This window comes from Patagioenas fasciata, chromosome 6 (genome assembly GCF_037038585.1).
Source record: "Patagioenas fasciata isolate bPatFas1 chromosome 6, bPatFas1.hap1, whole genome shotgun sequence".
NCBI classification, from domain to species: Eukaryota; Metazoa; Chordata; class Aves; order Columbiformes; family Columbidae; genus Patagioenas; species Patagioenas fasciata.
This window is the reverse complement of record NC_092525.1, coordinates 22081539-22109049: the sequence shown is the minus strand read 5'-3', so window position 1 is coordinate 22109049 and position 27511 is coordinate 22081539. Positions and strand designations below refer to the sequence as shown.

General features: G+C 42.4%; 5 protein-coding genes across 6 annotated transcripts in view; 2 read left to right on the top strand and 3 right to left on the bottom strand.

Annotated features, from left to right (window-relative positions):
• Positions 1-5489, bottom strand: part of SLC1A7 (solute carrier family 1 member 7) — a 48714-nt gene extending 43225 nt beyond the window's left edge. The window contains exons 1-2 of the mRNA XM_065842096.2: positions 5276-5489; positions 4120-4199 (exon numbers count right to left, since the gene is read on the bottom strand). Coding sequence (XP_065698168.1) covers positions 4120-4199; positions 5276-5416 — 221 coding nt within the window. The 5' untranslated portion in view covers positions 5417-5489. The remainder of the gene's footprint in view (positions 1-4119; positions 4200-5275) is intronic.
• A 1328-nt stretch (positions 5490-6817) lies between these two features.
• CPT2 (carnitine palmitoyltransferase 2) lies at positions 6818-15176 on the top strand. 2 transcript variants are annotated; one of them, XM_065841821.2, is made up of 6 exons: positions 6818-7075; positions 7929-8009; positions 8133-8239; positions 10457-11761; positions 12685-12884; positions 14043-15176. In XM_065841821.2, exons 1-6 carry the CDS (start codon positions 6939-6941, stop codon positions 14049-14051), a joined length of 1839 nt encoding a protein of 612 aa, XP_065697893.2. In that variant the 5' UTR covers positions 6818-6938; the 3' UTR covers positions 14052-15176. The 2 variants fall into 2 exon arrangements, with proteins under 2 accessions (XP_065697893.2, XP_065697892.2); XM_065841820.2 differs by lacking the exon at positions 14043-15176 and having other exon boundaries at positions 6883-7075; positions 12685-13896.
• Positions 15177-15467: 291 nt separating this feature from the next.
• Positions 15468-22574, bottom strand: CZIB (CXXC motif containing zinc binding protein). The gene is made up of 8 exons (XM_065841822.2): positions 22433-22574; positions 22261-22344; positions 21628-21684; positions 20775-20856; positions 20250-20281; positions 19737-19814; positions 16522-16587; positions 15468-15712 (listed from the first exon to the last, which is right to left on the bottom strand). The coding sequence occupies exons 1-8, from the start codon at positions 22436-22438 to the stop codon at positions 15635-15637; spliced, it is 483 nt and encodes a 160-aa protein (XP_065697894.1). The 5' UTR covers positions 22439-22574; the 3' UTR covers positions 15468-15634.
• On the top strand, positions 21031-23597 carry LOC139828284 (uncharacterized). Its single transcript, XM_071810228.1, has 2 exons — positions 21031-22915; positions 23225-23597. Exons 1-2 carry the CDS (start codon positions 22307-22309, stop codon positions 23228-23230), a joined length of 615 nt encoding a protein of 204 aa, XP_071666329.1. The 5' UTR covers positions 21031-22306; the 3' UTR covers positions 23231-23597.
• A 2-nt stretch (positions 23598-23599) lies between these two features.
• MAGOH (mago homolog, exon junction complex subunit) lies at positions 23600-25398 on the bottom strand. Its single transcript, XM_065842332.2, has 5 exons — positions 25247-25398; positions 25074-25132; positions 24866-24976; positions 24494-24576; positions 23600-23898 (listed from the first exon to the last, which is right to left on the bottom strand). Exons 1-5 carry the CDS (start codon positions 25332-25334, stop codon positions 23799-23801), a joined length of 441 nt encoding a protein of 146 aa, XP_065698404.1. The 5' UTR covers positions 25335-25398; the 3' UTR covers positions 23600-23798.
• Between the last annotated feature and the right edge of the window lie 2113 nt (positions 25399-27511).

Here is a 27511-nt window from a genome sequence, read left to right as displayed (position 1 = left end):
TATATGTATTACCAGACAAAAGCTTCATCTTATAAACAAGGAGGGTGTTGAAAGAAGAGATGCAATATTCTATTACATATACAGGTAGACATATAAGACAAAGAGAACTCAACAGGTTCAGCTGGTGTAAACCTGTGTAACTCTGGCTTTAGCCTGCTTTGCTGAAGAAGCAAGGCCTATGCAGTCAAATCTGAGTGTGAGAACCCTTACTCATAACATTTTAATTTGTTTTTCTCTCCAATGATGCAGAGGGGATGGAAGGCTCCAAAAGAAAGATTTAGGTTCCTTTAAGGTCTGTGAAACTACATGGCTGAATACAGGAAAGAAATAATCTCTGCGCTTCTAGTGTTACCTTCAAATAAGGAGCAGGAGCTACAAGCCCCAACTCTCTCCAACCTGCAGCAGACACATTTTGCAGCTTCTTCAAAACCTCAGTCACAACAAGATATGAAGTTGTAACAGAGCAGGGTGCAGTAACAACCTCCCCAAGAAACTTAAGTCAATGCAGTTACAGGTACAGAAAATCAAGTTTCTGGTTCACTGCAAGTCAATCACTACAAAATGGGTAACCTCAGATGAAGATGATGGGGCAGGGAACGGGTAGAAGGACAAAGAGGCTCTATAGGGAGGTGACAGCAAGTGAATTCTGGGACAGGAGCTGCCAGCACGGCTGGCACTGCTGGCACAGATGGGATTCTGTCAGAGGGTTTATTTTATCTTTAGCAAATGTGAGGAGATATTAATGGAAAAGCTGAGTGTTCCTCTCCCAGATTTTGCTTCGTGTGGAGCACAAAGACATTGACCTCAGAGTCGATTATTTCAGGCATTTAAGCAGTTGAGAAACCAAAGTGATGTACAGCTATCTCTGCCAATTGACATGTGGGAGGTGGCAGCAAAAGGTTATAATTAACCACATTGAAAAAAGAGTAGATACTTCATAATTTTCTGGGTAGGCAGCAGGATTGGAAAATACCTCAGATAAACGTCCTTCTAGACACGCACAGGTTTTCACTGCTCTGCAGAGACTGGACACTCCTAACGACTCGGGGTTCCTCAGCATTCCAGGCAGAGCCACCTCCTGGCCAGAGGTTGCAATACAGCCTGAGCTTCCACAGCAAAGACATGCACCAGGTGGAAGGAAAAGATGGTTTTACAAACCTGAGCACCTTGGGCCAGCTGATCAGCAGATGTCTGTCTAAAGACCTGGACCCATGGGTTTTTAAACGTGTCAGAGGACTCAGGGCAGGATGCACTGAGATTCACCTTTGCCACTGCCCCGTATGTGTGTGCCTGTTCGAAAACCTGAGATATGTGCTGAAAACTTTTGCTTATAAGGGAGAAAATATATTATTTGCATTGCAGCTGTCATATGAGGATCAAGGCCTCTGTCCCAAAGAGAATCAGGGAACTTCGGATCTGCAGTTGATCTTCCAGGCTTGTTGAGAAGATCCCCCTGTCCAACTGCAGAAAGAGCTCGGGGTGTGCAACTACAAATTCAGATTTGGCTCCTGTTCTCTCTGAGCTCTCTTAAAGTTCCCGTTCCCAAGTTTAAAAGTAGTATCCTATGTTTATACATATAAGTACTGTGCATCTGGTAACTGCAGGGTCTAAGCTTTGATTTTATAACACTCTCCTGCTGAGTATTCCTTAGGCAGATACAAACTGTCAGACTATTTGTTATCATTTCTTTATGCTGCTGATAGAAGCAGCATCCTTTGTTATATGCGGGTACCTGTTCTCATCACTGAGAAGAGCAAACTATACACAGAACACTTAGTGGATACCAATAGGTATGACCAGGGCTAAACCTCAGGCAGCGAAACAAGGAAATCAGTATATACTTCTTTTAGAGTTATTTTAAGATGCTGTGAAGCTCATTTATGTAACCAGACAACTGAAATAATATCAACTCCCATCCTTAATGAAGCTCCACATCACAACAAACCCAGAAGCTCCTGAAGGGCTCAAACTGGAAGGCTAGTGTGGTTGCTTTTTCAAGATTTTTCTGTCTGTGGGAAAACAAAAAGTAAGACCACAGGTGATCTGAGACATCAGAAAAAGGTACAGGAGCTCTGGGGTACAGCACTTCCAAGTGCTGGGACAGAGTTGGGTACAACAAGGAACTGTGCACTGAAGAAAGAGTCTCCTGTTGTTTGACTGATTTCTTCTGGATTCAAGAAGCTTTTAAAATAAACACAGTTCAATCAGAGATATCTGACTATATCATCAGTTTCTCTTTCCTAATGGATACAATCTGCAAAGTTCCTGTTCCAACTCTCTATCCATCAGGTCGAAGGAGGGATAGTACAAATTTTCAGCCACTTCTGGATATGCTTGGATTTGTGCAAGATTTTCTCAACTATTATCAGTCTTCTGAGCCACACACTTTCCACCTTTTACTTCTGCCACACCCCTTCAAGATAAAATCTGGACTTGGAGACAGTGTGTTTTGCAGTGAGTGCCTCTTTTAACCCTCCTTTCTCACCTTCCCTTTTCTCTACTTTTTTTTTTTTTTTTTTCCTTATTAGTTCATGGAAAAACTTGCATTAACTTTGACTAGGAGAGTAAAATTAGAGCTTGGTGCTATACTCCTGGCTTTCATAAACACTAATACAGAGTAACTTAGAAGATCATTTAAATGTCATTGCTCCCACAGGACAGGCTAAGAATATTCCAAATGCAAAAGAAATTTAGTTTAAATGTCCATGCACACTGGTGAAAACACAGAGCACTGGCTTACTCATTTTATGAAATACATGTGTGGGAAATACTGTGCTTGTTGTGGGGGAAAAAAAAAAAAAAAGACTGTACAAGAATGTAATTATATATCTGGAGTATTTTTTGTTTGCAAATCCCTGAAATTTCAGTATGCAATAGCAAGTGATAGTTTGTTATACAGGGAGGCAGAGTCATGCTGTCTTACAATGAGAGCTCATCTCTTTGAAGATCTGTAAAGTTACTTCTCTTTCTTCCTCAGAGGATGGAGGCCATCAGCTCTAACACTGCAGCTCAGAGGTTCACTCCTGGCACATCTGTAGGTGACCTAGAGCTGTCACAGCCTGTGTCAGAGCAGCTCTTACCTACTGAGATGCTTCTCCTCCTGGCATCTCTAAAAAGCAAGGGGATTTAAAGAACTACACATTTTAGGGAAGGGCATGTGACTCAGCTCCAACACTTTTCTGTTCTTACTATGTCACTTCTTTGTGTGAGATTCTTGTTGTCCTTGGAAAACTCTCCTTTCACCTCTGAAGAAAAATCTAATGTATTTTGTCCTGACGTTCTCCAGCTGCATGGGACAGAACCAGGTATGAGTCTATGCTCAGATCTGGTTTGGTAAATTTAGCTTTGTTACTCTCCATCTCTCCTTATCTCTTCTCTCAGCATTGGGCTGAGAGCTTTTGGCCATCCAACTGGCATTTGTGACTGTAGTCAGTTGAAAGACAAGACAAATTTAGAAGAGAGAAAAAGCTATTCTATGTTAAGCCCACCCACTACAAAGGCAGCTACCATGGACCATCCCTTAGCACAGAATCTGAATCACTAATCCTGCCACCAATAAAGTGGCACCACTAAATGTTCTGCCTTTAATGCATTAAGAAATCACTTTCACTTCCAGCTGAAGCCAGGCATATATTTTTAGCTCACTGGAGACCCCCCCTTTTTTTTTTTCAATATTCATCATACTATAGCACACCTCTCAAAATACTGCAGAAAACTCTAAATTACTGTGCTTCTTCATCTTATTTGTACAGTGTATTATTTCAACTGTTTAGATTTAAGGTAGGGTTTTTTATAAGGTATGATATTTATTCCATATATTTAACCTTTAGTTAGCTTAAAGGAAAAAGTCCTCCCATTACAAGGAAAGGAGACAACATCAATTTAAAACAAACAAACCCAAACACTAGTTTTAAAGAAAATATCACCTATATGAGGTATTGCATAAACATTCCTATTAATTAGAAACTATGTTCATAGCTCCACTAAAAATACAAATGTACAGCAGTCAGTAATGGTCCTTGCACTTTGACATTAATTCAGTTGAACCCAAAATAGTGGTGATGATTTGTCATTTAGGAAACTCCGAAAGTTATTGAAACAATCATTGTCCTCACTTACCTTGAGACAACCAGTGGGAGAATCAACATTTTCAGCATCCTCATCAGTAACTCACCAGGAAACTGGAAATAACTAATTTCCTAGAAATACATGGAGAGATACTTATTGTTTTGAGATACACACTATCTGCCTCCATGAGTCCTGCTAGAGCTGTGGACCAGACAACATTGGTAAAATCTGTAGCGTCGGTAGATAAGGTGGCAAAGATAGCAGGCTTTAAAAGATCATTTTAAAATTAATTAGAGTACATATTGTGTTGTAATTCAACAAAACCACATCATATTATTTGTTCCTTTACAAAGGAAAACAAAAATGAAATATGCCGTCTCTTGGGTACTACTGTTAATAGGTTGCCCTGAGTAATCTCTTCATTCTGCATTTTGTGTGTTTTGCTAGATGTGTATGAAGCTACTGCTTGGACATAAAAGATGTTCAAACTGCAGCTAGCAGTAGCAGAACAAAAAATTGTTTTAGTTTAGCTACCTTTACTAAGCGCCATATTTTTAAACTGCAATTTATATTCTGCACTCAATGCATTCAGTAATGCATGTTGCTCTATTCTATCTGACTAACACAGCAGAAAGAAATGAGTGCCTGCGAAGAGCCTGGCTGAAGTATGCTGGAGGAGAAATCCCCAGGTGACTTTAAGAACGTGGTCTGTTAATCATGGGAAATCTCAAATTTATTAATACAAAACGCCATTGGTATCACATCAACATCTCTATCCCTGTACACCTGATGATGAAAAACTTTCCCAGTGTTTTCTTTATACATACGTGTTCTGAAGTAGTTTAAAATCCAGTCAATATATTGAATTAACAGTTTTTAACAGGTCTATATTAGTTGCTACCTTTCATCTAGCTTAAACACCCGCTATTATTATCATCCATACTTGCGATATTATAATATGCTTATGCTAGATTTACTAGGTGTCTTAAAGGCCAGAAGCCTTTGCAAACATATTGTCTGAGAGCGTGTGAAAAGACCCAAAGAACAGTGTAGATAAATAGACAAATGAAATTAAACAAATCTAACAAACAAACAGACGCGCTTTGTATCTTCAGAAGTCCACCCTTAAGTTCTGCAGGTGGTTCTGTCTGTTGTTACGTAAGTGGGGTATTTTCTCCGCTGTGATACACTGCCCTGCCACACATACCTGCTGTGAGAGCCGCCTTGTCCTCAGGAAGAATCCCAAAAGACAGCCAATGGTGACTGACAACACCGAGAGAATGAGCAGACCATTCCTTTTACAAACATCCTTGATCCGAGCGAGGATTGCATCAAAAGCCACTGCCATGCTGTCCTGCGTGCTCTTTGGAGAAGAATCAGCATCCCATGGAGGGAGAATTCACTCGCTCCTCTCGTTCGGGTGGGCAGATGTAGCTCTGGATAGATCAGATCAAAGCACTTCCAGTTCTGCTTAGCTGACCTGCAAGGTCACCCCTCTGCCAATAGCCACCGAGCAAGCAGCTGGCATTATTGTTCCAAATTAATACCAACAATCCTATTAGCGACTACATCATTAAGAGCCTGGAAGAAGATTAGGGGGCTCTGGAAAATTAGAACAGAATGCAGTAGTATTTCTAAAACAAGACCGGTTCAAAACAAAGTGACACTCCTTGGAGAAAGATGGTGATTGAGTGTGTTCCTTGGTTGCCCCAGTTTGGGGTCTGGACATCCAAACCTGTAAAGGTAACAGTGAGAGTCATGGACTGAGATGGGTTAAAGCAATGTTAGTGCAGTTTTTCTAAAGGGCAGAGCAGGTAACATTTTGAACTGGACTATCACAACAGGGCAAGCTAGGTGAAACTGAACTTCATTAATTAAAGCAGGCTCGGGCTTTTTGTTTTCACAGCGAAAACAGACTGAATCAGTAGCATAAGATACACACATTGAACAGAAAATAGCTCTATATTGAAACATACAAGGACACCTTCTGGCATTTGGCATTTATTATCTTGGAAGTGAAATGATTTCACTTTTCTTCCAACTACTATGTTGATTAGAGTAGGGCCAATTTACTTTCAGAGGATTATCAGACTAAGCCGTGGGGATTGCTTTCCTTTCCTTTGTCGTGTCTGTGTTCAATCCCAACGCTGATTTTTATGCTAGTGAGCACCTGATAAAAATACACCACCTTAACTGCCCGCCATGCTGAGCTATCCTATCGAAATATTTCTGTGATTCCAGGGTTATTCAGTGCTTTTATGGAAAATATTCAATGCAGTACAAAAAAAATTGTGTTTACAATATTGTATTTCATACTGGTATATGGTGTTTGGTGTTACAAGGTCACATATGAGTAAAAAAGCTCATGAGAGATAAAACTGTTCTCTTTGGAAGCAGGATCAGCATATGGTCAGTTAGACATACAGACACCAACAAAAGGAAAAAAGGAAAAAATACGTGGAGCCTATATGCCAAATAAGAGCACTGTCAAAACAAGAGGATCACAGAAAATGTTATTGATTAGAAGAAGACTGAACTAATGTTCAGCCGTCTGCATGGGATTCTCCACCGTGCAGGGCAGAGGTGCCGGCATCACCGAACCCCTCCGGGCCGCGCTCTGGCCGCCCCCGCACGGGTCCCGGGGATCAAGCCCCCGCTCCCCCGAGGCACCACTGTGACCGCGGCGCGCGGTGCCGAGCGGCCGTCCCCGCCCCGCCGCCGGGCGTTGTGAGCCCATCCCCCGGGGAGGAGCGCGGCCGCTCAACGGCACCACCGGGAGGGCTGAGCGGGGTGACGGCAGCCGCTCCCTCCGGCCCCGGGACGGCAGCAGCGAGCGCGGGCGGTGCTTCCCGGTCTCTGACGCGAGCGTCATGGCGGCGCGGCACCTGGTGCTGCGGCGGGCGGCGGCGGCGGCGCGCTGGCGGCGGGGCTACAGCAGCGCGGGCGCTGCCGAGTTCCTGCACCGCAGCATCGTGCCCACCATGCACTACCAGAAGAGCCTGCCCAGGTACGGCGGGGCCGCTGCCCCGCTCCCTGCTGTGTCCGCCGGGACAGCCCGTCCTGCGGCCTCCTGAGGCGCCGACTGCCGGGGGCCGGGGGCCGGGGCCGGGGCCGAAGTGAGCGTCCGCCGGGAAGCGAGCCTCACTGCCGGCCCCGGGGACTCGGGGCAGAGGGCGGTGGCAGGTGGCCGTATGGGGCCGGCGGCCCTGGAGTGACCTTTGAGGAGACGGGAGAGAAATGCCCTCTGCCCGGGGCTTTGTAGCCGCGCTCGGGGTGTGCTATTCGCTTCTGTCGTGTGTGCTCTTTTTAAATCACAGTGAAGAGCAACGATTTTATTTTTTAAAGCGTAAATGTGACTATAATCCTACTACTGAAGCATCCCTTCAGGTTGCAAAGTAACCTCCGTGAGTGTAATTGGATTACTTTAAAGGAAAAGGAGCATTTTCGTGTTTAGGCTGAGGAAGATGACAAAGATACTGACCAGGAAATTTGCAAGAAAAAGTAAATGTTGAACACCCAGCAGTGAGGGGAGGTCCCGATGCAGGGGTGGCCACTGAACTAAACCTTCCTTCTATATAGCTGCTTCTTGCAACGGTTCATGTCACTGTATTCCATGTAAGGTATTAAGACTGTTCCCTGCAATACCTTTGTAACAAGACAACCAAGTTGTCTTTCCAGCTTTTTTTTCCAAAAACCTTATGCTGTCGTGATATTTGTCCACATCTTCCTGTTCTTCTTCCCACAAGCAACTTCTGAGTCATTTAGGACAGGAAAGAGGGGAGGCAAAGAGAGACTACTATGTAAGAAACTGAGGCTTCTTTAATGCTCATAAAGTGCATATCTCTCTGTTCTTCCTTCAGACTGCCAGTTCCCAAACTAGAAGATACGATTAGGAGATACCTAAATGCCCAGAAACCGCTTTTAAATGATGACCAATTCAGGTATGGACAGACAAGATAGGCATATTGCAGTGTCATGTGCTGCTTCAAAGCCAAGTGTTACGTTATCAAAAATATGGCTTGTGACAGGTGACAGCATTTTTATTCTTTTATTGATTGCTGTAGGAAAACTGAAGAACTTGCACATCAATTTGAAAAGGGAATTGGAAGAGAGCTGCACGAGCAACTGGTTGCTCAAGACAATCAGAACAAGCATACAAGTTACATCACAGGTATGTTGGCCTACTGAATATAGGAGGAGTCTGTAGATCACCAGGCTTGATAACAGGCAGCTCATAATGCTACAAATAAAATAGGCTGTAGTTTAAGTTCTCTAATCCATAAACTTGCAATAGCATGCTGTGAGTACTGCCTGTGTCTGTATTTGAGCAAATTCTGAGACTCCGGTGGAAAGAAGAATGTACCTCATCTAACTCATATATACCAGAATTCTGGATATTGAAGGAGGAGTATTTTTTCATGAGTTACTTTGAGCTTCCAGGGTTTATATTTTGGTTTTTTTCTGTTGGTATTTATTTAGGTTAATAGAGGAGCTTAGCTGATGACTCCATTGAGGAAACTAAAGCAATGATTTTCAAATAATTTCAAGTTATTTAGCAAGAAAACTGAACTCTGAGGGGGATGTCAGAGAGGGATGTCCTAAGCTTTGGGAGGCAGAAGCGATCAGTGCTCTGACTTAACCCCCTAAAACTACGAAACCATATTATTTTAAAGAGCAAAAGAAAAGGAGGGACGGGCAGAGAAAGATGAGAATAAAAACAAATTAATAGAGGGAGACTAGTCGTGTACTTTTTCATTATTCTTCCTATTGTTGCTTACACTGACTTTCAAATACAAGTGTCTGCTTATGAAAGTATTGGATGGACAGCAGCAGAGGTGGAAATATTCAAATACCTATGGAATTAGAAGTTTGCATGTTGCCCAGCAAATGCATTTTACTCCTTGCTGTCTGTTGAGACTCCCTATAAGGGTGTTACCTACCACAAATTCTGTAGAGAATACCAGATTTTTTTTGCAAAAGCAGGTGTTCAGTTTGTTATCTTTTACTTTCCATTCACTTTGAACAACATCTGGGGTTTTAACTGGCGGCTTTATGGTGTTTGTCAACACTAACCATCATGCTGCTTTTTGTCTGTGAACTGTGGGGTGTTTGTATTTGTTTAGTTATTATTATTTTGTAGGGCTCATAAAAGACCTGTTCCACTTGAAATTGGTTTTTGAAAGTATGTATAGTTGCCTCTGCCCTGGACTTTAAAGTCTGAGGTTAAAAGGGTACGTGATGGCAACAGATGTGGTTTTAAAACTGTAGGTGAATGCTCGTTACTCACCTGTGAGGACCCGAAATTAAAACAGTAGCTTAGGTTCTTGAGTGACCTGTTGCCCTTTTACAGCTCAGCTTGAAGGTTCTACTTGGGACTGATCCAGGCTTGGAATAATAGGTTTTTATACATTAGCTGCCTTGAGATTGAGTTGGCGTGCGCTTGCTTCCTTGATCTGCATCCAGTCAGCATGCAATACCAGAGCTTGCTGAGTTTGAAGTTGTTAAAGATGATGAAATAGAACCTATTTTAAAAATCCCTTCACTGTCTGCGCCCCCTGGATTTTTGTTTGCTCGTAGATAGGTGTAAAGGCGTTACTACTTTTTAGAGCTGTGATTTGATTCCCTTGGTTTTGGCAAGCACAAAACATTTGGGTCACATTCATGCTTCTAGATATGCTGACAGACTAAGAGATCTGTGGGCATCAAATATAGTTCTGCTTTCTGAAGTCAGTTCTGGGCCTGGAAGAATAACCACGCAGTCCCTTCTAACCTCATATACTTGCCCGCTTGAGAAACATATGGTGATGCATCGGTGTCAAATGTTTTGTCCTGTTCTGATCATTGTAGTGGACAGAAGGAGGTGGAAATGCAAGATAGTAAGTGTAGATGGAGGAATGCTGCCAGGAACGAGGGAGATACCAGATCAAAAACAAAGGTGGTTCTAAAGAGAAGCGTGCCCTCGGTGACAGAGAGCTGCAGAAAAGAATAGCTTAAGAGTACGCAAAGGCATGTTCCACTCCAGATGTGAGGTGTGCATGAAAATGTAGGGCTGAAGAGCTGCATTTTATGTTACATGGCTTATGGTTTATGGCTGAGCCATACAGAAAACCTGGAAATTGGCCCTTGTTGCTGATGACATTGATGCTGTTGATATGGATTGCTGCAAATACAGTATTTTTACAATTAGCTAACAGTACCATTCTTCGTAATTGGAGGTTGGGAGAATCCTTGGGGGAATTACTGCATTTGTTTGCCTTGTTTGCATGCACTTCAACAGGTGTTTATTCAAGATCACTGTTGGAGGCAGGGCACTGATTACACGAACCTCTGGTCTGACTCAATAAGCTGCTTTTATGTTCTGACCTATTTCTTAATTCTACATTTTCAGGTCCCTGGTTTGACATGTACCTAAAAGCACGTGAACCTGTTGTTTTGAATTTTAATGCGTTTATGTCTTTTAATCCTGATCCAAAATCTGAATATAACGATCAGCTCATACGAGCTACGAACATGACTGTTTCTGCTATACGTTTTATGAAGACCTTCAGGGCTGGTTATCTTGAACCAGAGGTTTTCCACCTCAATCCAGAAAAAAGTGACACTGAGATGTTTAAAAAAATTATCCGATTTGTGCCTCCTTCAATTTCTTGGTTTGGTGCCTACATGGTCAATGCATACCCCCTAGATATGTCTCAGTACTTCAGGCTTTTCAATTCTACGCGTGTGCCTAAACTCGACAAAGATGAGCTTTACACAGATGAAAACGCAAAACATCTACTGGTACTGAGAAACGGGAATTTTTATATATTTGATGTTATTGATAGAGACGGAAATATGTTGAAACCTTCAGAAATACAAGCACACTTGAAATACATCCTTAGTGACAACAGTCCAGCCCCGGCCTTTCCTCTTGGCTACCTCTCCAGTGAAAACCGAGATACGTGGGCATTGCTGAGAAAGAATCTACTGGATAATGGCAATGAAGAAGCTCTTCAAAAAGTAGACTCTGCTGTGTTTTGTTTAAGTTTAGATGATTTTCCCGTTAAAGACTTTGTGCACTTGTCCCACACCATGTTGCATGGAGATGGTGCTAACCGCTGGTATGACAAATCCTTTAATCTTATCATAACTAAGGATGGCACTGCAGGAGTTAATTTTGAACATTCCTGGGGAGATGGTGTGGCTGTGCTCAGGTTCCAGAATGAGGTTTTTAAGGATAGCACCAAGGCCCCAGCCATCAGCCCCCAGTCCCAGCCTGCTTCAGTAGACTCTTCTAGAGCCGTGCAGAAACTTGACTTTAAGCTGAATGATGCCTTAAAAGCAGGAATTACCAAAGCCAAACAGAAATTTGATGCCAGTGTGGAATCACTGTCTCTTAATCTGATTCAGTTCCACGATGGGGGCAAGGAGTTTCTGAAGCAGAAGAAGGTAAGCCCAGATGCGGTGGCTCAGCTTGCCTTCCAGATGGCTTTCCTTCGACAATACAACCAGACTGTTGCTACTTATGAGTCTTGTAGTACTGCAGCTTTCAAACATGGTCGTACAGAAACTATACGTCCTGCCTCTATCCATACAAAGAAATGTTCGGAAGCTTTTGTCAGGGAACCGTCCAAACATAGCACAGAAGAGCTTCAGAAGTTGATAGAGGAATGCTCAAAATACCATGGCCGTTTGACAAAAGAAGCTGCTATGGGTAAGTAGGAATATGTCAAACACTCTTGCTTTTACACTAAAATGTCTATTAAGGTTGCTGTAAGCATTTATTTCACAACTAAATAATTTAATTTTGATGGGGGTCTAATGTTAATGTATACTTGACAAAAACAGTAACAGAAGGCTGCAGTTTAAAATGAATTTTCTAAGACTCCTTTTCTGATGGAGGAGAATGCCTCTGTGCTTCTCTCTGCTGTTAATGTGTTCAGAATTTTTAGTTACTTTAGTTTTTGTCTTTATAGCAGCTGGGCTATTTGAAGATTCAATACATATTTAGTGCATGTTGTACTCCCCAACACAACCAAGAACTTTGGCTTTATGTCTGATGAGTTACTGTCTTATCCCTACAGGCGATAAAGGCTTCAAGAAACAAACTAATTCTTTGGTTGTGCTTCTCCTGGTATTTTTCTAAATGCTTTCTTTTGAGTTATCCTTCCCAGAAGCGTAGCTTGTTGTACTCTTTCAGTAAAATGGACTGTTGAACGTTACCACATAGAGTATAAAATTTGCTTCCTTTTGTTGAGGCAAGGTCCTCTTCCTCCTTAGATTTATACATTTTAGGGAAGCCTTTCTCTGTTTTAAACAACCTGGATATGTTCAGATAAACAGTTCATCAAAGAATGCGATGTATTATTAAAATTGTCTGTTAACATTGCACTTTTGTTTACTAACATGATTCTTGGTTGAGGCTGGCAGGAAAAGAGCAAGCTTTCATTTCCTCAGATACGTGCATTTGAAGTGCAGAATGCCTGGGTTCTGAAAAACAATTTCTGCAAGTACAAAAATAAACCCCAGCGCTATAGACCTTCTCTTTTGTGACTGAAAAACAATGTGATGTCAAAATAAGTGAGTTTCCTTCCCAGTAAAATAATCTCTCTAATACTTGTTATTTTATTTTAACAGGTCAGGGGTTTGACCGACATCTCTTTGGCTTGCGCTATTTAGCCTCATCCAAAGGTGCCGCACTGCCCGATTTCTATCAAGACCAAGCATATGCTCAGCTTAATCACAACATCATTTCTACAAGCACGTTGCTTAGCCCAGCCGTGCAGTTAGGGGGGTTTGGCCCAGTGGTGTCTGATGGCTTTGGAGTAGGATATCAGGTACATGATGATTTCGTAGGTTGTAACGTTTCCTCTTACCCAACTAGAAATGGTAAAGAGTTCCTTCAGTGTATACACAAGTCACTAGAAGATATCTTTAATGTTTTAAAGGGCAAAAAAATCAGTAGTTAAGACTTAAAGATGTTGGAGCACTTTACAGTTGCAGTACAAAATGCAGACTATGCCTAATTGGCCTACAAATCAGTGTTCAATGTGTCTGAGGCTGCCCGGCTTAATTGCCTTCATTTATCTTCACTGAACTTGAATACTGCTAGATTCTATTAAATTTGTATCTATTTTAAAGAAATCAAGTACAGACTTTGAATGCACGTTTCAGGAATCGACAGTGACAATGTCAAAATTAAGTAACATACATCTGTTCCAACAGATCACATGTTCTTAAAGCATCATTATTTAAAATACAAAGCAGTTACTGTGTTTATGAACTTGAAATGTCTGTGTTCCATGAGTGTTCAGGCAGACAATAGCACTGTGATACCACTCTTAAACTGTTAGCTTTTAAAGAAATATATGCAAGAATTTTAAATATGAAGGAGTGGTTACCTTTGCACTCTTGCAGTAAGTTCGCTTACTAGCTTGTCACACTTTCCTCTTTACACTGGACTTGATACTGGAAATGAGTGTGCCTCAACTGCTTGAAGCCTTTCCACTGTAACAGCTTTTTGAGAAACAGAAAATGAAGTGGGAGGCTTTCAGTAACCTGAAATCACCAACTGTGTTGTTAAATTGATTGGAAGAGAGACTATTGTAATAAAACTATATAAATAACCGCAGAGTTTCTTTATTGCCATATCAAAATTGTACAGTATGGGTAGTCCCTTTATCAATAGCTCATTTCTTATAAAGGTTGAAAACAATACTACTGAAAACATGCTGCAGTGTTGGCTCTCCCTTTCCGTACATCAAGTCTGTCCAATAATCAGCTTTTGCTTTGCTGCATAAACCTGTGCTCCTGTGCCTTAAAAAAGAAAAAAATACGTATCTTTTTTGATTTTCCAAGTGTCCTCTTACTGTGGAAAAGTAACCTCAACGGTGTGTGTTCCTGTTTCCTTCTAGAACTTTGGATGTCATTTATTATAGCAAATGCCAGTCCTAGTGTCTAGAGCTGTGTCATTAACGTATTGGGGCTTGTTGCAGAAGTTCTAAAGGATTGCAGGAGAGCTTAACAGAGACATCAGTGAAACTTGGTGATGTTGTGGGTGTGAGGTGAAGCTTATGCAGACAGCTCCTTGTGTGCTGTTCACAACTGGGACTCCGCCAGCTACAAAAGCGGAAGGAGCCTTTGTCTGGCAAGACAGCAAAGGTGCTCAGAGTTGCTGCAATTCCAACAGAGATGGCGTTTTTGCACAGAATTTGCTACGTACGGTATGTGTAACCTGAACTCCTCTGCCTTCTAAACCCTGATGTTTTCCACCATGTTTTTCTTCTGGGAAGCTGAGTTTTTCTCTGGAGCTGAACAGCACAGCAGCGCTTGCTTCTGCAGCTCCATATAAAACTAATGCAGCTTATGTCTGTCAGTACAGCCCACCATGACCTTGGCAACCAAATATATCAGCAGAATGTAAAAGTCCGAGCATGTTGCTTGGATGTGACAAATGAGGTTCAGAAACCTACTTGCCTTTACTCATCCTCTGGATATCTTACCTGACAGGTTCTCCCAGTGTCTTTTTTTGTCACAGTAAGTATAAGCAATACCATATCTTGAAGTATGAACTGCAAGTGCTAGGAAAGGGAGAGGCATGCTTTAAATATGTAAGCCCAATGGCTTATAAACTTTTCACAGTCAGGGCTGCTTCCTCTGCAACCTGTAATGTGCGTTCTGTTTTTCAGCTGGAAAGGATTATTGAAAAACTTACTTTAAAACATACCACGATGTTGCTTATTTAAACAGAGAAAGGACACTGATCATTTGTGGGGGATGAAGGAAATAATTTATCAGGAAACAGTAATTAGACTAAAAGCCTTTGAATTTAATTCACTAAAGAAAGTTTTGAAGTTTGTGTTTATGATCGGTTTTGTTGTGGTTTTTTGTTTGTTTGTTTTTTAACATGAGAACAGCTGGCAAGATTGTGAGCACAGTTGCCAAGTAGAGAGTCTGTCTTTAACTAGAAATCAGTGAGATTTACTTAATGACATACTCAGATTTTCAGAAGATGTAACAGCTACGTGTGTCAATAGCAGTAAAGCTTATTAAGTGTTCTCAGTAAACTCACCTCAGGGTCTTTACCTGAACTGGCAGAAATCTATTAAAGATGTACCTTTTCACTTGAACAGTTAATGCAGTCCCTTTATTAATACTCATTGCCATTCCCTGATGATAGAAACGGTGAGTAAAAATACCTTATTTGCTTATGTTAGAAAATCAAATGTGGGTAATTCTTGGTGACAGGCTATTAAAAACTTAAAGGCAGTAAGTCTTTTAAGTACTTGTTGTTGATAGAGTGGTTAAGCTACAGTCCATCACAACCATATATATTCCCAAAAAAAGACAACATTAAGAAAATGGCACAGTTCAGTCAAGTGTATGTGCTACTTCAGTTTGTACTGAGGCCATCTCAAAAGTGCTCTGTGGAAAATATTTTATTAGGACTTCTTGGGGACAGTAAGTACAACTTAGGTTTCCATTTTTGAAGTACAGCCATGTGAAAAGTAACTCAGATGAAACTGCATCTTTGATGGTTACAGCTCCTCCATCAATAAGCATGTAAAGATTTATTAGGGGTATGAACTTAGCATTTTACAAATTTATGGGTAACTTCATAGATTCCAACAGATTCCTTTGTTTTTTCATCATAGTCATTCCAATCCTATAGGAAATAAGATTTCACAGTATTAGTCACAGAGGATAGAACGCAATCATGTCTAAAACAGACTGGAATTCAAACTGAAACTAAGCCTTACTTAAAGTTTGTGGTTTAGATTTCTGTGGAAAGAACTGTGCAGTGACTAAACTAAATTCTGATATCTGACAGAAACAAGAACACTGACTTGAAATTAAATGTGCCTCAGTCTCAGTGTTTGAAAAATTATTTTTTTTTTTTCATATGTAGTTCACAGCCTGTAGTGGACAAGATGGGAACCACAGCAGATGAAAGGATTATCTATCATTTACAATACCCTGGTCAGGTGGGTAAGCAGACAAGCAGATCTCTGCCAAGTAGGATACCAGGGAACAGATTTGACCTTGAGATTCTTGCTCACAGCCAAGGAAGATTTGCAGTCCTGGAGTCATTATCCTGAGCTCTGAAGGACAGAGTCTGTATATTCTTTTTTAATATGTCTGCACAGGAAAGAGACCAGGCATCTTGCTAGAAGAATCAGTTCACCAGTCTGAATAAACCCAGCCATTTAATATTCCAAGTGTTTACTCTGTGGAACTCCTGAGTGACTTAAAAGTTGCATTTCTACCTTTGCCAGCTGCTAAGCTACCAAATGCGTACTTGTAAAATGACTCTGTTAGTCATGCTGGTTGTTCATAGTTGATCTAGTTTTTCTCTCCATCTATGACCTTCCAGTGCCTCCATGAAAGAGCCAAACAGTCTCTTGCATGTGCAGGGTGTGTACTTTAGATGAAAGCTAGATAATTAGATTGACTAATGAAACTGAGACAACATACCTTTTCTAACAAGTTTATGTCATTGAAAGGTGTGCCAGATTCTGCACCTTCAGCAGCAAACCCTGCCTGCAAACATATTGGCAGTAAGTTTTTAAGAATAAATTGTACCAAGAAAATAAAAAATACAATCATTGAAACATGTTTGAGAGAAAGTAACTCAGCACAAACTTTTATTGTATTTCTTTTTAAATTAAGTAGAAAGAATGGTCAAGCTCTTTCCTGGTTAAGAGTCAGTATAAGGTTGTGACCCTGTTTGTGAATTCGGAAAATTCAATCTAAGCAACCACAGAGTACAATGAGGGAACACCACTCCTCTATTTTTCTTGCCGTAGAGGAATTTCCAAGTATTCTAGATAATGTTAAACCTACATTTTTAAGTTTATGTAGTGGCATCCAGCTACTAATAGCTTTGTGTTCAGAGCCCATACAGGCATTACGTATAAAATAGCTGCATAGTATACTTACACTGCAAGAAAACAATAAAAGGAAAATGTGGAAGAGAGTTAATAGTTTTGGCTTAAATATTGTCAGAATGCAAGACACTCTAGAAGAGGCGCAGCCTGTGTTGAATTTAGGTACAGAAGTGACCAGCAAGCGTTGCACGAAAGGAGGCTCAGCTGGTGGAATGAACAGATTAGTGCACCCAAGCAGTCATTTGAAAGGGGAGTGTTCTTCACTGCTGTTACTGTTGGTGAAGGAAAGGACAGCACTAGGAATTAAACAGTGAATTGGGTATGGCATACAGCACAAGAACAAGGTGTTCTGTTTTATCTTCTGTAGGAATAGCTCTCTCATTTTAGGGTTCACAGTTATCAAGCTGTAAATTAAGTTGTATTAGTTTTAAAAGCAAATTTACAGATCCCAGCCACCTCTGTAGCACACAGGAAGGTTTCTTACATTGCCATTGCTAACTACAGAATTGTATTAAGAAGTAGCTAAAGAGCAGAGTTAGCTGCTACCTGGTTCTTTGCAAGGGGTCTACACATGCATTTTGATAAAGAAATCCCCACTAGTGCTGGTCAGACATTTAACTGTGTAAGAATGCGTGAAGTAAGCCACATGATTTAAAAATATTTCAGGATCTGAGTGGAAGGTTAAGCACTTGGGAGTTAAATAAACCACAGAGTGTGGAAGATGTAACAACAGGAGAGCTATTTGCAATGCACAGTGTGAATATGGCCTTTAGATAACTGTCTGAAGCCCCTCTCAAGGGAACTGCTCAGGGTGGAGAGGAAGATCAGCATCATGGGACAAAAGAGCAGAGCTGCAGTATAGAACAAACACTAGAAAAATAAAAGCAGACCCTGCTTTTGCCACCTGGAGATATTCACCAGCCCTCCAAGGAACAAGAAGCCATATGACTGGAATTACAAGCTTCTGTACCAGACACTCCGCAGGACTTGCATTCTTACGGCTTTGGCGTCAGAGACCTGTTTAAGCTCTGCAGCGGGGAGCTGGGACATGCTGTGACTTCTCTGCCCTCTGCTGACTGGCCAGGGACCAACAGCTAACGAAGGTTTAAGAGAAATTTTATGAAGAAACCTCAGCTTTTTAGATGAAGCATTTACTTGAGAGACAAGGCCAGAAAAGGAGCCGAACTATCCTCAAGAAACACCAAAAATTATATATCAGATTTGCAGCAGATGTATCAAGCACACTAAACAAGAAAGAGAAGTACTTAGGGGGAAAAGTTTGTCCTTACCCATTATGAGAACACACGAGTACCTAGTTGGAATTTATTGCTGCTAGTAGGTAGGAAAATAGGGTTTATATCAGAGAGTCAAAGAATACTTTCTCCTCTTTCAGACTTTTTTTTTCTTTTAGAAAATGACTATAATTTAAATAAGATGTGCAAGCATTAAGCCACTCTAAATTGACTTCAGGCATGGCTGTATTACGGCTATCAGAAACTACAAAGAAAATAACAGTAATGCTATGGTCATATGCTATGTTTGGTGCTAATCAAAAGCCAGATTAAAAGTTGTGGAGAAGCCAGCCTGGCTTGGATCATGTCAAATACATAGTAGTTCATAGAATCGTTTTGAACTGCAAAATTCTGTATATTTACTCATTTAGGCATCAGAAAAGTCACTGAAGCATCTGCTCAGGGATTCAAATGTACTCTCTATTAGAGTGCACTGACGAAACTTTGAGAATATTCAATTAAAAGCTTTATTACAGCTGCAAAGTCTTTGCAGATAAAAATAAAACTGACAGCTAGGATGCAGAGCTATAAACATCTACATTTTGTAGCCTCCTCATAGATTTTTTTCTTGAAGTGCAAGTTCCTAGGTCTGGCTGCAAAGCCTTCAAACATGAATAAACTAATAACCATTCTGTTCCTCAAAAAGATGGGCTTCACTTAATTAAATAACTAAAAGAGTTGTTCCTGGAGCACACTGCAGTGGTGATTTTATGTATACCAAATTTGTTGTGGGGTGTCACAGTCTGAGGGAAGGATAAGACAAGTTTATATTTGTCATTCTATTTACACCTAATCCGACTGGAATAATAGGTTAAATATAGTAGGGACTTAACTTGCATAGAACATGACCATTCACACGCAAATGAATCACTGAAGACTGGCTTGGTCCTGAAGAAATCCTTTAACTCCAGACCTTGAGGTGTGCTTTACAACAGTCTTTAACTGCTGACTATGTTCAGTCTGTGTCTGATCAATTTTCACATGGAAAAACGCCAATATTCATTTCCTGTGGGTTTAGTGCTGTCACGTTTCAAAGAAAATTTAGCTTTTTAGAGGCTGTATACTGAAGACTGTTAAACTTCATTTATTCTCTGTAACGTGCCAAGAAGCAAAGTGGTGCTCTCCTGAGTGAGGGTCTCTACTTATGCAGGCTCAAAATTCCCCTTTGGGAAAGACTCTTTTGCAATAACCCAAGCAATGAAGACCTTTCAGATTAATTGAATGAGCAGTGCTGAGTCATCTGAAAGGCAATTTGAACAAGACTCTGAGGCAAGTTTAATTTTAGATTTTGCTGGCACAAAGAATACCGGAGTTGTTAGCGTTAGCTGCTTGTAGGGTTTTTTTTTGGAGTCAAATGAAGTAAAAGAACTGTGGAAAGGATGGAAAACTGGGGAGGTCTAGGATGTTCCAGTAAGAGCAGGACCATTTAAAATAATCTGTATTTTATCACTTTAAGGTCTATAAGAAGTGCTCTTTAAAACTGGGAAACAAATCACAAATAAGAGCTCACCTGTGGTTGAAAGTCAACTGGTTCCAGACCTCGGCATTCAAACTCCACTATTGTTTTGAATTTCTCGCTGTCTTCGGCCTATAATTGAATCAGAATACCCTTAGTTTTCATCTAACAGGGAAAGACAGTGACAAGCATTCATCTAGGAATTAATTGCTTTAAAGACAGTACTATCAACTCTCGTCCCAAGTGACAGCAAAATCCTGGAATTCATTTAATGGGTAGCAATTATCTAGAATTTCTTAATCTGCCACAAGGAAGCCTTCAAAAGGCAACTATTAAAGGCACTATATAATCACGTCTAATTTGAGTGATACAGTTTTCTGTTTTGCTTATGAAATGTATCAGATTATTCTACACTTCAGACTGTGTGCAGGAGTCTACAAAAGACAGGGAGGAACTCCAGCTTTTTGTGCTCTTGAAAGAGGAGAGTGTGATGATAAAGCAAAAACTCAAAACATTATTATTGCTTATTTATCTTTCACCAGTTATATAAAAAGAAAACAAACTTACATTGTAAGGCTTGATTGTCTGACTTAAAATATCTAAAAAAAAAAAAATCAGAAGTGCAAAAGTGAGTGGCATCATGTCTTCAGTTTTATTCGGCACAAACCAAGCACCAGCTGCTTCTTTGGAAGAAATTTCCTTATACAAAGTAAAAGAAACAAAGTAACCAAGCAGTTCCTGCAGTTGGCCCTCAACAGGTAGAATTGAATTTTTCTCACTTCTACTGAGAAATTTACATGACACCATTTTGTTATCCTACCAATGCAAAAAAAATAGCACACTTTTGTAAAATGACATTATGGATATGAGCTTTGTTCATGCAGAAACCTGGACTCAGCAGGAGGTCTTGCTGTCTCCTTCATGAGCATGATGGCAAGTATGTACCTGTTGTGAACTCAAGCACCAGTGTACAAGGAAGAAAAATCCCTAGTGAATGCTCTTTACAAACAGTGTTCAGCAAAAATGGGGAGTAAAAAACTTAGGAGAAAAAGTGTAAAATGGATGACACTTCTTAAATTGCAAAGCACATACCAATGGAGCTCTCCCTGGAGCACAACTTGCACTTCTGCACCATGGTGGCACTCCCTCTGCCTCCTTTCAGGGGAGCGCTGTCCTAAAAACCATGACAACAGTGACATAGTTTTTAACAGCAGTCTGGCTGAGCCACTGGAAACCTCTGCAAAGGTAAAGTAATTTTTACAATGGTCTTTAACTTTTCAAAATGTTGCAACAAGAAGGTTTTTTTTTAAAACAAAACCAAACCAAACCACTAGAGATATCTATAATTCCGAAATCTGTGATTATCAAAGAATAATCCTGTTCTACACTTAAAATAGTGAATAATAGTTATGTCTTGTTCATATAGGTGTGTTCCATTAATTCCTCAAAATGCATTCTTACCACTCAGTAGTATGCAACAAAAAAGGATGATTATTCTTAAGAACAGAACCTTCTTTCATCCCTCACAAATATTATCCTGCTTTTTCAGTTTGCAAATGCTAATTGAGCATGAGTAACTCACCTTGAGTTACCTAAACTCCTCCAAAAAGCTCCATCCGCATCAGAGGAATATGCTACAGGCACAGCCTTATTCTAATACCACTTCAGAATTAGCTTTCAAATGACATTTTTACAGAAAGGCAGCATTTCAAAGCCGACGTAAACATTTTGTCACCAACAGTCACCATTCCAATAGCATATTTCAATTAACAGTCTCTATATATTATTTTTAATATGGAATATGACAGCATTTCCTGAATACATATAGCTATTAGAATACTATCTCATCAAAGGTGCAAGTATTCACATCCCTGATGCTAAAATGTAAGAGGCAGGTTTGTTTTCTCCTTTTTGTTCTGCTGCGAGTTACAAGAGGGAAACGTACCATCAGTCGCAGATACTGCCATTTTTCAGAAACTTCACCACAGTTCCCACATTTCAGCTGAGAAATAGAGAATTTAAAGCTGTCAATAATTAGGGATTAAAAAATGGAATTAAGCCTAGCTCTGTGAGATCCAGGGAGCTGATGTGAACCCTCCAGATGCACAATCCCCACCATTCCGCACCCCAGCTGAAGTCGGTACCAGCTGCCGTCCATCCCAACAGCCCCTGAGGGGTCTGTCTGCCCTTCATCATGTTGGGTGGAAAACATGTTCTATAGTGCGGTCACCAAACACAAGATGGGAACAGCGCATCTCAACATTTACCTGCTTTACTTGGATAATGGATTAGCAACCACCTCACTAGCAGGGGCACCTGAACTTAAGTATTTTCATTATTGCAAACCAATGTATAACGTCATACACGTACTAACATATATGTGTTTATATGCTTATAGCCCCACGTTCGTTGCTCCTGTAGCAGCCTGCTTGCACTGGGTGGAAAAAACCACATCGGTTCTTAAGCGGAGCGATGTGATATTCGTACCAGCACAGGCCTCCCCCGCCAGCTGCCCCCGGCCTCTCCCGTGAGCTGCTCGCACACCGGCCGCGGTTCCCGGCTCCCCGCGGCCCCGCACCTTGAGGTACCAGCGGAAATCCTCCCCCTCGGCCCGCAGCCGGGTGATGTTCTCCAGCGTGGCGCGCAGCTGCAGGCCGATCCTCTGCAAGGCAAGAGGCAGTGAGAGAGGCCGTCAGAGCTCCGCTCGGCTCGCTTCGGCCCGACCCGGCCCGGCCGCGGCTCCAACCTACCCCCATGGCCGCACAGCCTGCCCGCGACCGCCGCACTACCGGGGCCACTCCACCCCGTCTCGCCTCTCGCGGGAGCAGTCGCGGGTTTCAAGCCACTCCTGCGTGTTTTTAGTGGTGGGTTGTTGTGTTGGTTTTGTTTGTTGTTTGTTGTTGTTGGTTTTTTTCCACCTCCACGGCGTTGCGCTGTGCCCTCAGCCAAGCTGGCGGCCGCCGCCCGGTGCTCTCAGCCGCGCTGAAGCCGACACGGAAGCCGAAGCTGCCCTCGACCAAGATGGCGCCCGCCGGCGCGGCCCGTCACTGGCGCGGCCCATCAGCGCCCCGCCCACCAGCGGCCCCGCGGGGCGAGGCGGCGGCTGCGGGGATGAAGGCGGCACGGGAAGGGTGGCGGGGAAGCGGGGCAGGCGTGTGGGGAGGGCGCTAGGGGTGCTGGTGGAAAGGACTCACCGTGCTTGTGATGAGGGAAAGCAGGAGGTGCTGGCACAGGTAAGACGGGTGGAATGTTTCCACCTTTTAAAAAGTCAATTTATCACAATCTGTTTTTAGTCACAGTGGTTACTGATTTAGGAAAAAACAGAGGTGCTAGAGAGAGCAAGGGTGGAGTTTGACAGAGCTTCCATAGGGAACCCCCTCAGAGCCTGTTACCAGCATGGGGGTCTCACACAGCACATTACAGAAATTACCACCTTGAAGTTGAGATACGTCTGGTTCTTTAAGTGTCTTAATAAATCCTGCACAACAGATGAGCTAGTCTAGGACTTAACTAAATACATCCTACATTACTTTTAATTTCAGTTATAAGTCTGGATGAGAGTGCCAGTGAAGGTCCTGGATGGCTCACAGGCAGCCTGTTGTCTCCTGCTCTGAAGGAAAACAGGTAACACAGCAGCGCTGGCTGGGAAGCTGATGTGTGTCTTTGCTATAACCAGCTGTCATGTGCAGAGTCGGGCTTCAGTTGTTTTGTGTATTTGAGCTGGCTAACAGAATATCCAACTCAGGGCAGCAACAGAAGTTTATCTTGACAGCTGGTAAAAGTTTCATATCACAGAGCCAGACTTTATCCCATTTTCTACTGCTGCCTAGATAAGTGAAATACAGCTTTGTGTGATATGCATACTCTGAACATACCATGACAAAAGAAGTGTTAGGAAGTCAGTTTCTCACCAGAACTTACAAATTAACAATACAGATGTCACCATTTTATTATGGCAGTCACTGACAGTTTGTAAAAAACAAAAACAAAAAAACAAAAAAAACCCAAAACAAACATTCTAACATACATAAAAACTTCAAGGCCAGAAACAGCCATGGAATTCAGCCTACCCCCCCACCCCCCAGGTACTGCAATACAAACTTCAGTTTGTTTAACTTAAATTGGCTTAATCTTGAAATGTAGTCCAATAAGACTGAAGACTAGACACTTAAGGTCCTGGACCAGGTAGTAGAACACTCTCAAGCCTTCTGGATCCCTGCAGTGCACAACAGAAGGGAGGAAAAAAAAAAATTAGATTGATGTTCTAAGAGAGCAGTTTGTAAAACTAACCTATTAAAAAGCAACAAAGCCTATAGGGAGACTTTTCAGAAGTCATCTTAGACATTAACAGATTTGTTTCATCCTGCATGGACTGATAAAAACATTCTACAGTTCAAGGTTGCAAGTTGTAAGTCTTGACAAAATGTGCATTTTTATCGTGAAAACAAGTAGTAACATCACTTTGGGTTTACAAAATACAATATCCGTATTTTCAGCTGAGGTGAACGACATAAGTCTCGGTTCCCCCAGGGACACTGGTGTGGACGGGCCAGTGCGGGTTCAGTTCAGACTCTGACTGTGCCTGACTGGTTCCTGCAGGCAGGTTACCTACTGGAGAGTTTGAAAATACAGCGTGTAATGACACAGTCTCAAAGCATTTGGTTCATTAGGTGGGAACACAGAGCACTTGTGCCCTCAGGAACTGATGTGTACTTTGAAACAATATAAAATACAAGTACCTCGTAACCAACAACTTCTAATATAGATCGTTACATAAAACGAACAGCAACATAAAAAAGCAGAGTACGTACTTTGACTGATTTACATCAATGAGCGAACCGATTTTTGACGTGGTGAAGGAGATGTGCTCATCACCGATTACTATTTCAAGCTCCTGAAAAGTTAAATATTACAGGAAGTCAAACTACCACTTTGTGGTAAGAAATAATTAAGTACTGAGAGGATGGTTATTCCAGTTTTATTACAAAGGTTTTAAACACGGCAAATCTGTGAATCATATTAACTCTCACAACTAAATTGTCTTTAGGCATTGCACAGGTTTTAAAATAGCATTTGTCTGCCTCTTGGCTATAAGTAATAGTGACATGAAGAAAAAGTGATGCCTCTAACAAGCTAACACAGAAAAACTAAAGCAGCCATTAGAAAAGACCTTGTTCACCAACCTGCCGGCCAACTCTGTCCGGCGGAGGCCACAGAGCGTCATCTTCTTTGGTGATCTCGCTGTCGTCGATTATTCTCTTCAGCTCCTCCATCACGCTCTTGTGCACATAGGCCTACAAACGACACCCGGCATGACCGCCCGGCCCGGGCCGCGCTGCCCGGCGAGCTGCGGGCACAGCCCGCCCCACGCGCCCGGCCCCGCTCCCTCACCTCCTTCCGGATCATCACGTCGTTCTTGTAGTTGCTGTTGTTGGCGTAGCGCAGCTTCCCTGCCCGACACAGACAGAGGTTAGAGCCCCGCCAGGCCCAGCCCCGCATCCTCCCGGCAGCGCAGAGCGCGGGTCCCGCCGGCCGCCACCCGCCCGGTCCCGCCCGCCTCTCACCGTCGGGTCGGAACTCGAACTCGAGGAACTCGTGGCCGAACTTGCCCTTGTGCCCCACGTAGTAGCGGAGGTAGAAGTCGCTCGCCATGGTCCCGCCACCGCCCCGGCATGCACCGCGGCGGCGCGGGCCAAGCGCGTCACGGCAGGCGGGCGGGGCGTGCTCCCCACCGCCGCGAGCCGGAGCGGCAACGGCGGCGGGTGCGGCCGCCCCCTGGCGGGCGCCGCTGGCTGAAGCGGCGCCGGTGCGGGCGGGAAGCGGGGGAAGGGCAGCGCCACAGGCCAGACCCGGCCGGGCCGGCCTGGACACGCCGAGTCACCGGGGGCACGAAGCGGTACAGGTGAGCCCTCACGGGGTGCCCACCTTCCCCAGAACAAAGGCTCGCGCCTGCGGCACAGGGGTGCCCGGACCCCGGGCAGCTGACACCAGGCTGTGCTCTCGTAGTAAAATTTGCAATGTCTGACAGAAAAAAGTTATCCTATTGCTTGAGGATCGCATCCACTGTCCTCGCACCACTGCTGCGGCGGTGATGGCTCAGGTGCCGCTGCTGGAACATGGAACGGGCGAAAGCCCCACCAAAGTGTTGGTCTGTCAGTCGGTGAAGGACACGCTGCAGGCTTGGCCCTGAAACTTGGGATTTTTTTTTTTTTTTTTTTTTCCTGGGTGGAAAATGAAAATTTCCTACTTAAATCACAGAATGGTTGGGGTTGGAAAGGACCTCTGGAGATCACCCAGTCTAACCCACCCACTTGTTCCTAATAAAGGCTTTCTTGTGCTACTTATATGTAACAGTAATAAAAGACAGCTGAAGTCTAGTTAGCCTTTTGTTATGAGTCCAGACATTAACGTTTAGTGTTCCTGTGCTAGAATATGGGGCTCTTTGTGCCTCCCTGGGACGACGGCTGTAACCCTGCTGAGCTCCTCCCTGGGCTGGGTTTGCCCCAGCACACCCTGTGCCTCCTCACTGGTACCAGTTTGGTGACCAAGCCTCGTCACTGGTGGCTGGAAGCTCGAGACTGGTGGCACTATCAACCTCCTTTCTCTTTGGGGAACTGTTGAGAGAAATAGCTGAAAACTCGCCCTTTTGTAAAGTATTCCCTTCTGAAAGAAAAAATTTAGAAGTGGGGTGTCTCGTGCTCATCATTAGAAGGGACACTTTTTATTGAGAGCACTGAATGGGGGAGGACATTTTGTGCTGTGGTAGCACTGAAAATGGATTTTACATTGATGAAGTTAATTTCATTCAGGTGGTGCTGCATCACGTCCCAGGTGTAGGCAGTAATTACAGGGCTACAAAAGCTCACTGCTTGCATAGAATTATGGCAGGGTTAAGTCTGGCAGTATTTACTGTTACAAACTGAGTGGAAATTGCTGAACTGCTTCCAGATCTAATCTGTCCATTAAACTAACATAGTCTTTGGTATGGTATTGTATAAATAATCAGATAAACCTTTTGATCACAGTTAATTCTGCAAGGAGGAAAGCCCTAGGTGTCCACATCTGGACATCATTTGTATGTAAACTGACTAAACCCCCCCATTGATAGGCCATATTTGGCTGTAGGCTTTTTTTCAGGAGCCCTGTATGTTTTGTGATCTAGCTTCCTCTTCTGACTGTGTAGGAGCTCTAAGTTTGCACTAGTATAGTCAAAACCAAAAAATGTTTGGATTGGTGGTTGATTTCTTTTAACATGAATTGTTACAGTGGCAGGCAATACAGTATTTTTCTGGAAAAACAGGAATGTTTAAATCTAGGCACTCATAAATCAGGGTTAAGTAGCTACTTTGGACATATTTTAGAACTTCATTGGATTAAAATAGTGGAGCAAAGGTGAAATATTGAAGGCTCACTCTTGAACAGCTAATGAACTCATTCACTGTGTGGTAAGAGGTCAAGCTCCTTCTCCTCTGCCTAAGTTAGTTGTGCTTTTCCCAAGGAATTCGAAGGATATTGAGGGACAATGATCAGTAGTCTGGAGAATCTGTTTACGAATAAAGATTTAAAACAAAATACGTACAACTCTGCTAAATTATGAAGTACAACACTCTTCAGTCTGATATGGCAGTACACATTGCATTTGTATTGGAGTTTGATTGTTCAGTGTGATGTGCCTTGTGACACGCTGTGATGTACTGTGTCTGTTCGGAGTAAATGTAATCCTTACCTGTAGTTAATGGAACAACATCTTCAGAGTTCTGCCAGATGTCATTACAAAAGTAAAGACATCTTTAGAAGTTAGAGTTTTTTCTATAGAAAATCAGAATTGT

Excerpts from the sequence above, each read along its gene's own strand:
- CZIB (XM_065841822.2), bottom strand. Across the intron at positions 20,282-20,774 it reads CTCCAGGGAGAGCTCCATTG|ATATTTTAAGTCAGACAATC; the intron begins GTATGTGCTTTG and ends TTTTTTTTTTAG. Across the intron at positions 15,713-16,521 it reads ACATAAACTTGTTAGAAAAG|GATTGGAATGACTATGATGA; the intron begins GTATGTTGTCTC and ends TATTTCCTATAG.
- LOC139828284 (XM_071810228.1), top strand. The coding sequence starts at position 22,307 with ATGTTCTCCAGCGTGGCGCGCAGCTGCAGGCCGATCCTCTGCAAGGCA.
- MAGOH (XM_065842332.2), bottom strand. The coding sequence starts at position 25,334 with ATGGCGAGCGACTTCTACCTCCGCTACTACGTGGGGCACAAGGGCAAG. Across the intron at positions 24,977-25,073 it reads ACGTGATGATCCGGAAGGAG|GCCTATGTGCACAAGAGCGT; the intron begins GTGAGGGAGCGG and ends TGTCGTTTGTAG. Across the intron at positions 24,577-24,865 it reads CGGACAGAGTTGGCCGGCAG|GAGCTTGAAATAGTAATCGG; the intron begins GTTGGTGAACAA and ends TTAACTTTTCAG.
- CPT2 (XM_065841820.2), top strand. The coding sequence starts at position 6,939 with ATGGCGGCGCGGCACCTGGTGCTGCGGCGGGCGGCGGCGGCGGCGCGC. Across the intron at positions 7,076-7,928 it reads TACCAGAAGAGCCTGCCCAG|ACTGCCAGTTCCCAAACTAG; the intron begins GTACGGCGGGGC and ends TTCTTCCTTCAG. Across the intron at positions 8,240-10,456 it reads GCATACAAGTTACATCACAG|GTCCCTGGTTTGACATGTAC; the intron begins GTATGTTGGCCT and ends CTACATTTTCAG.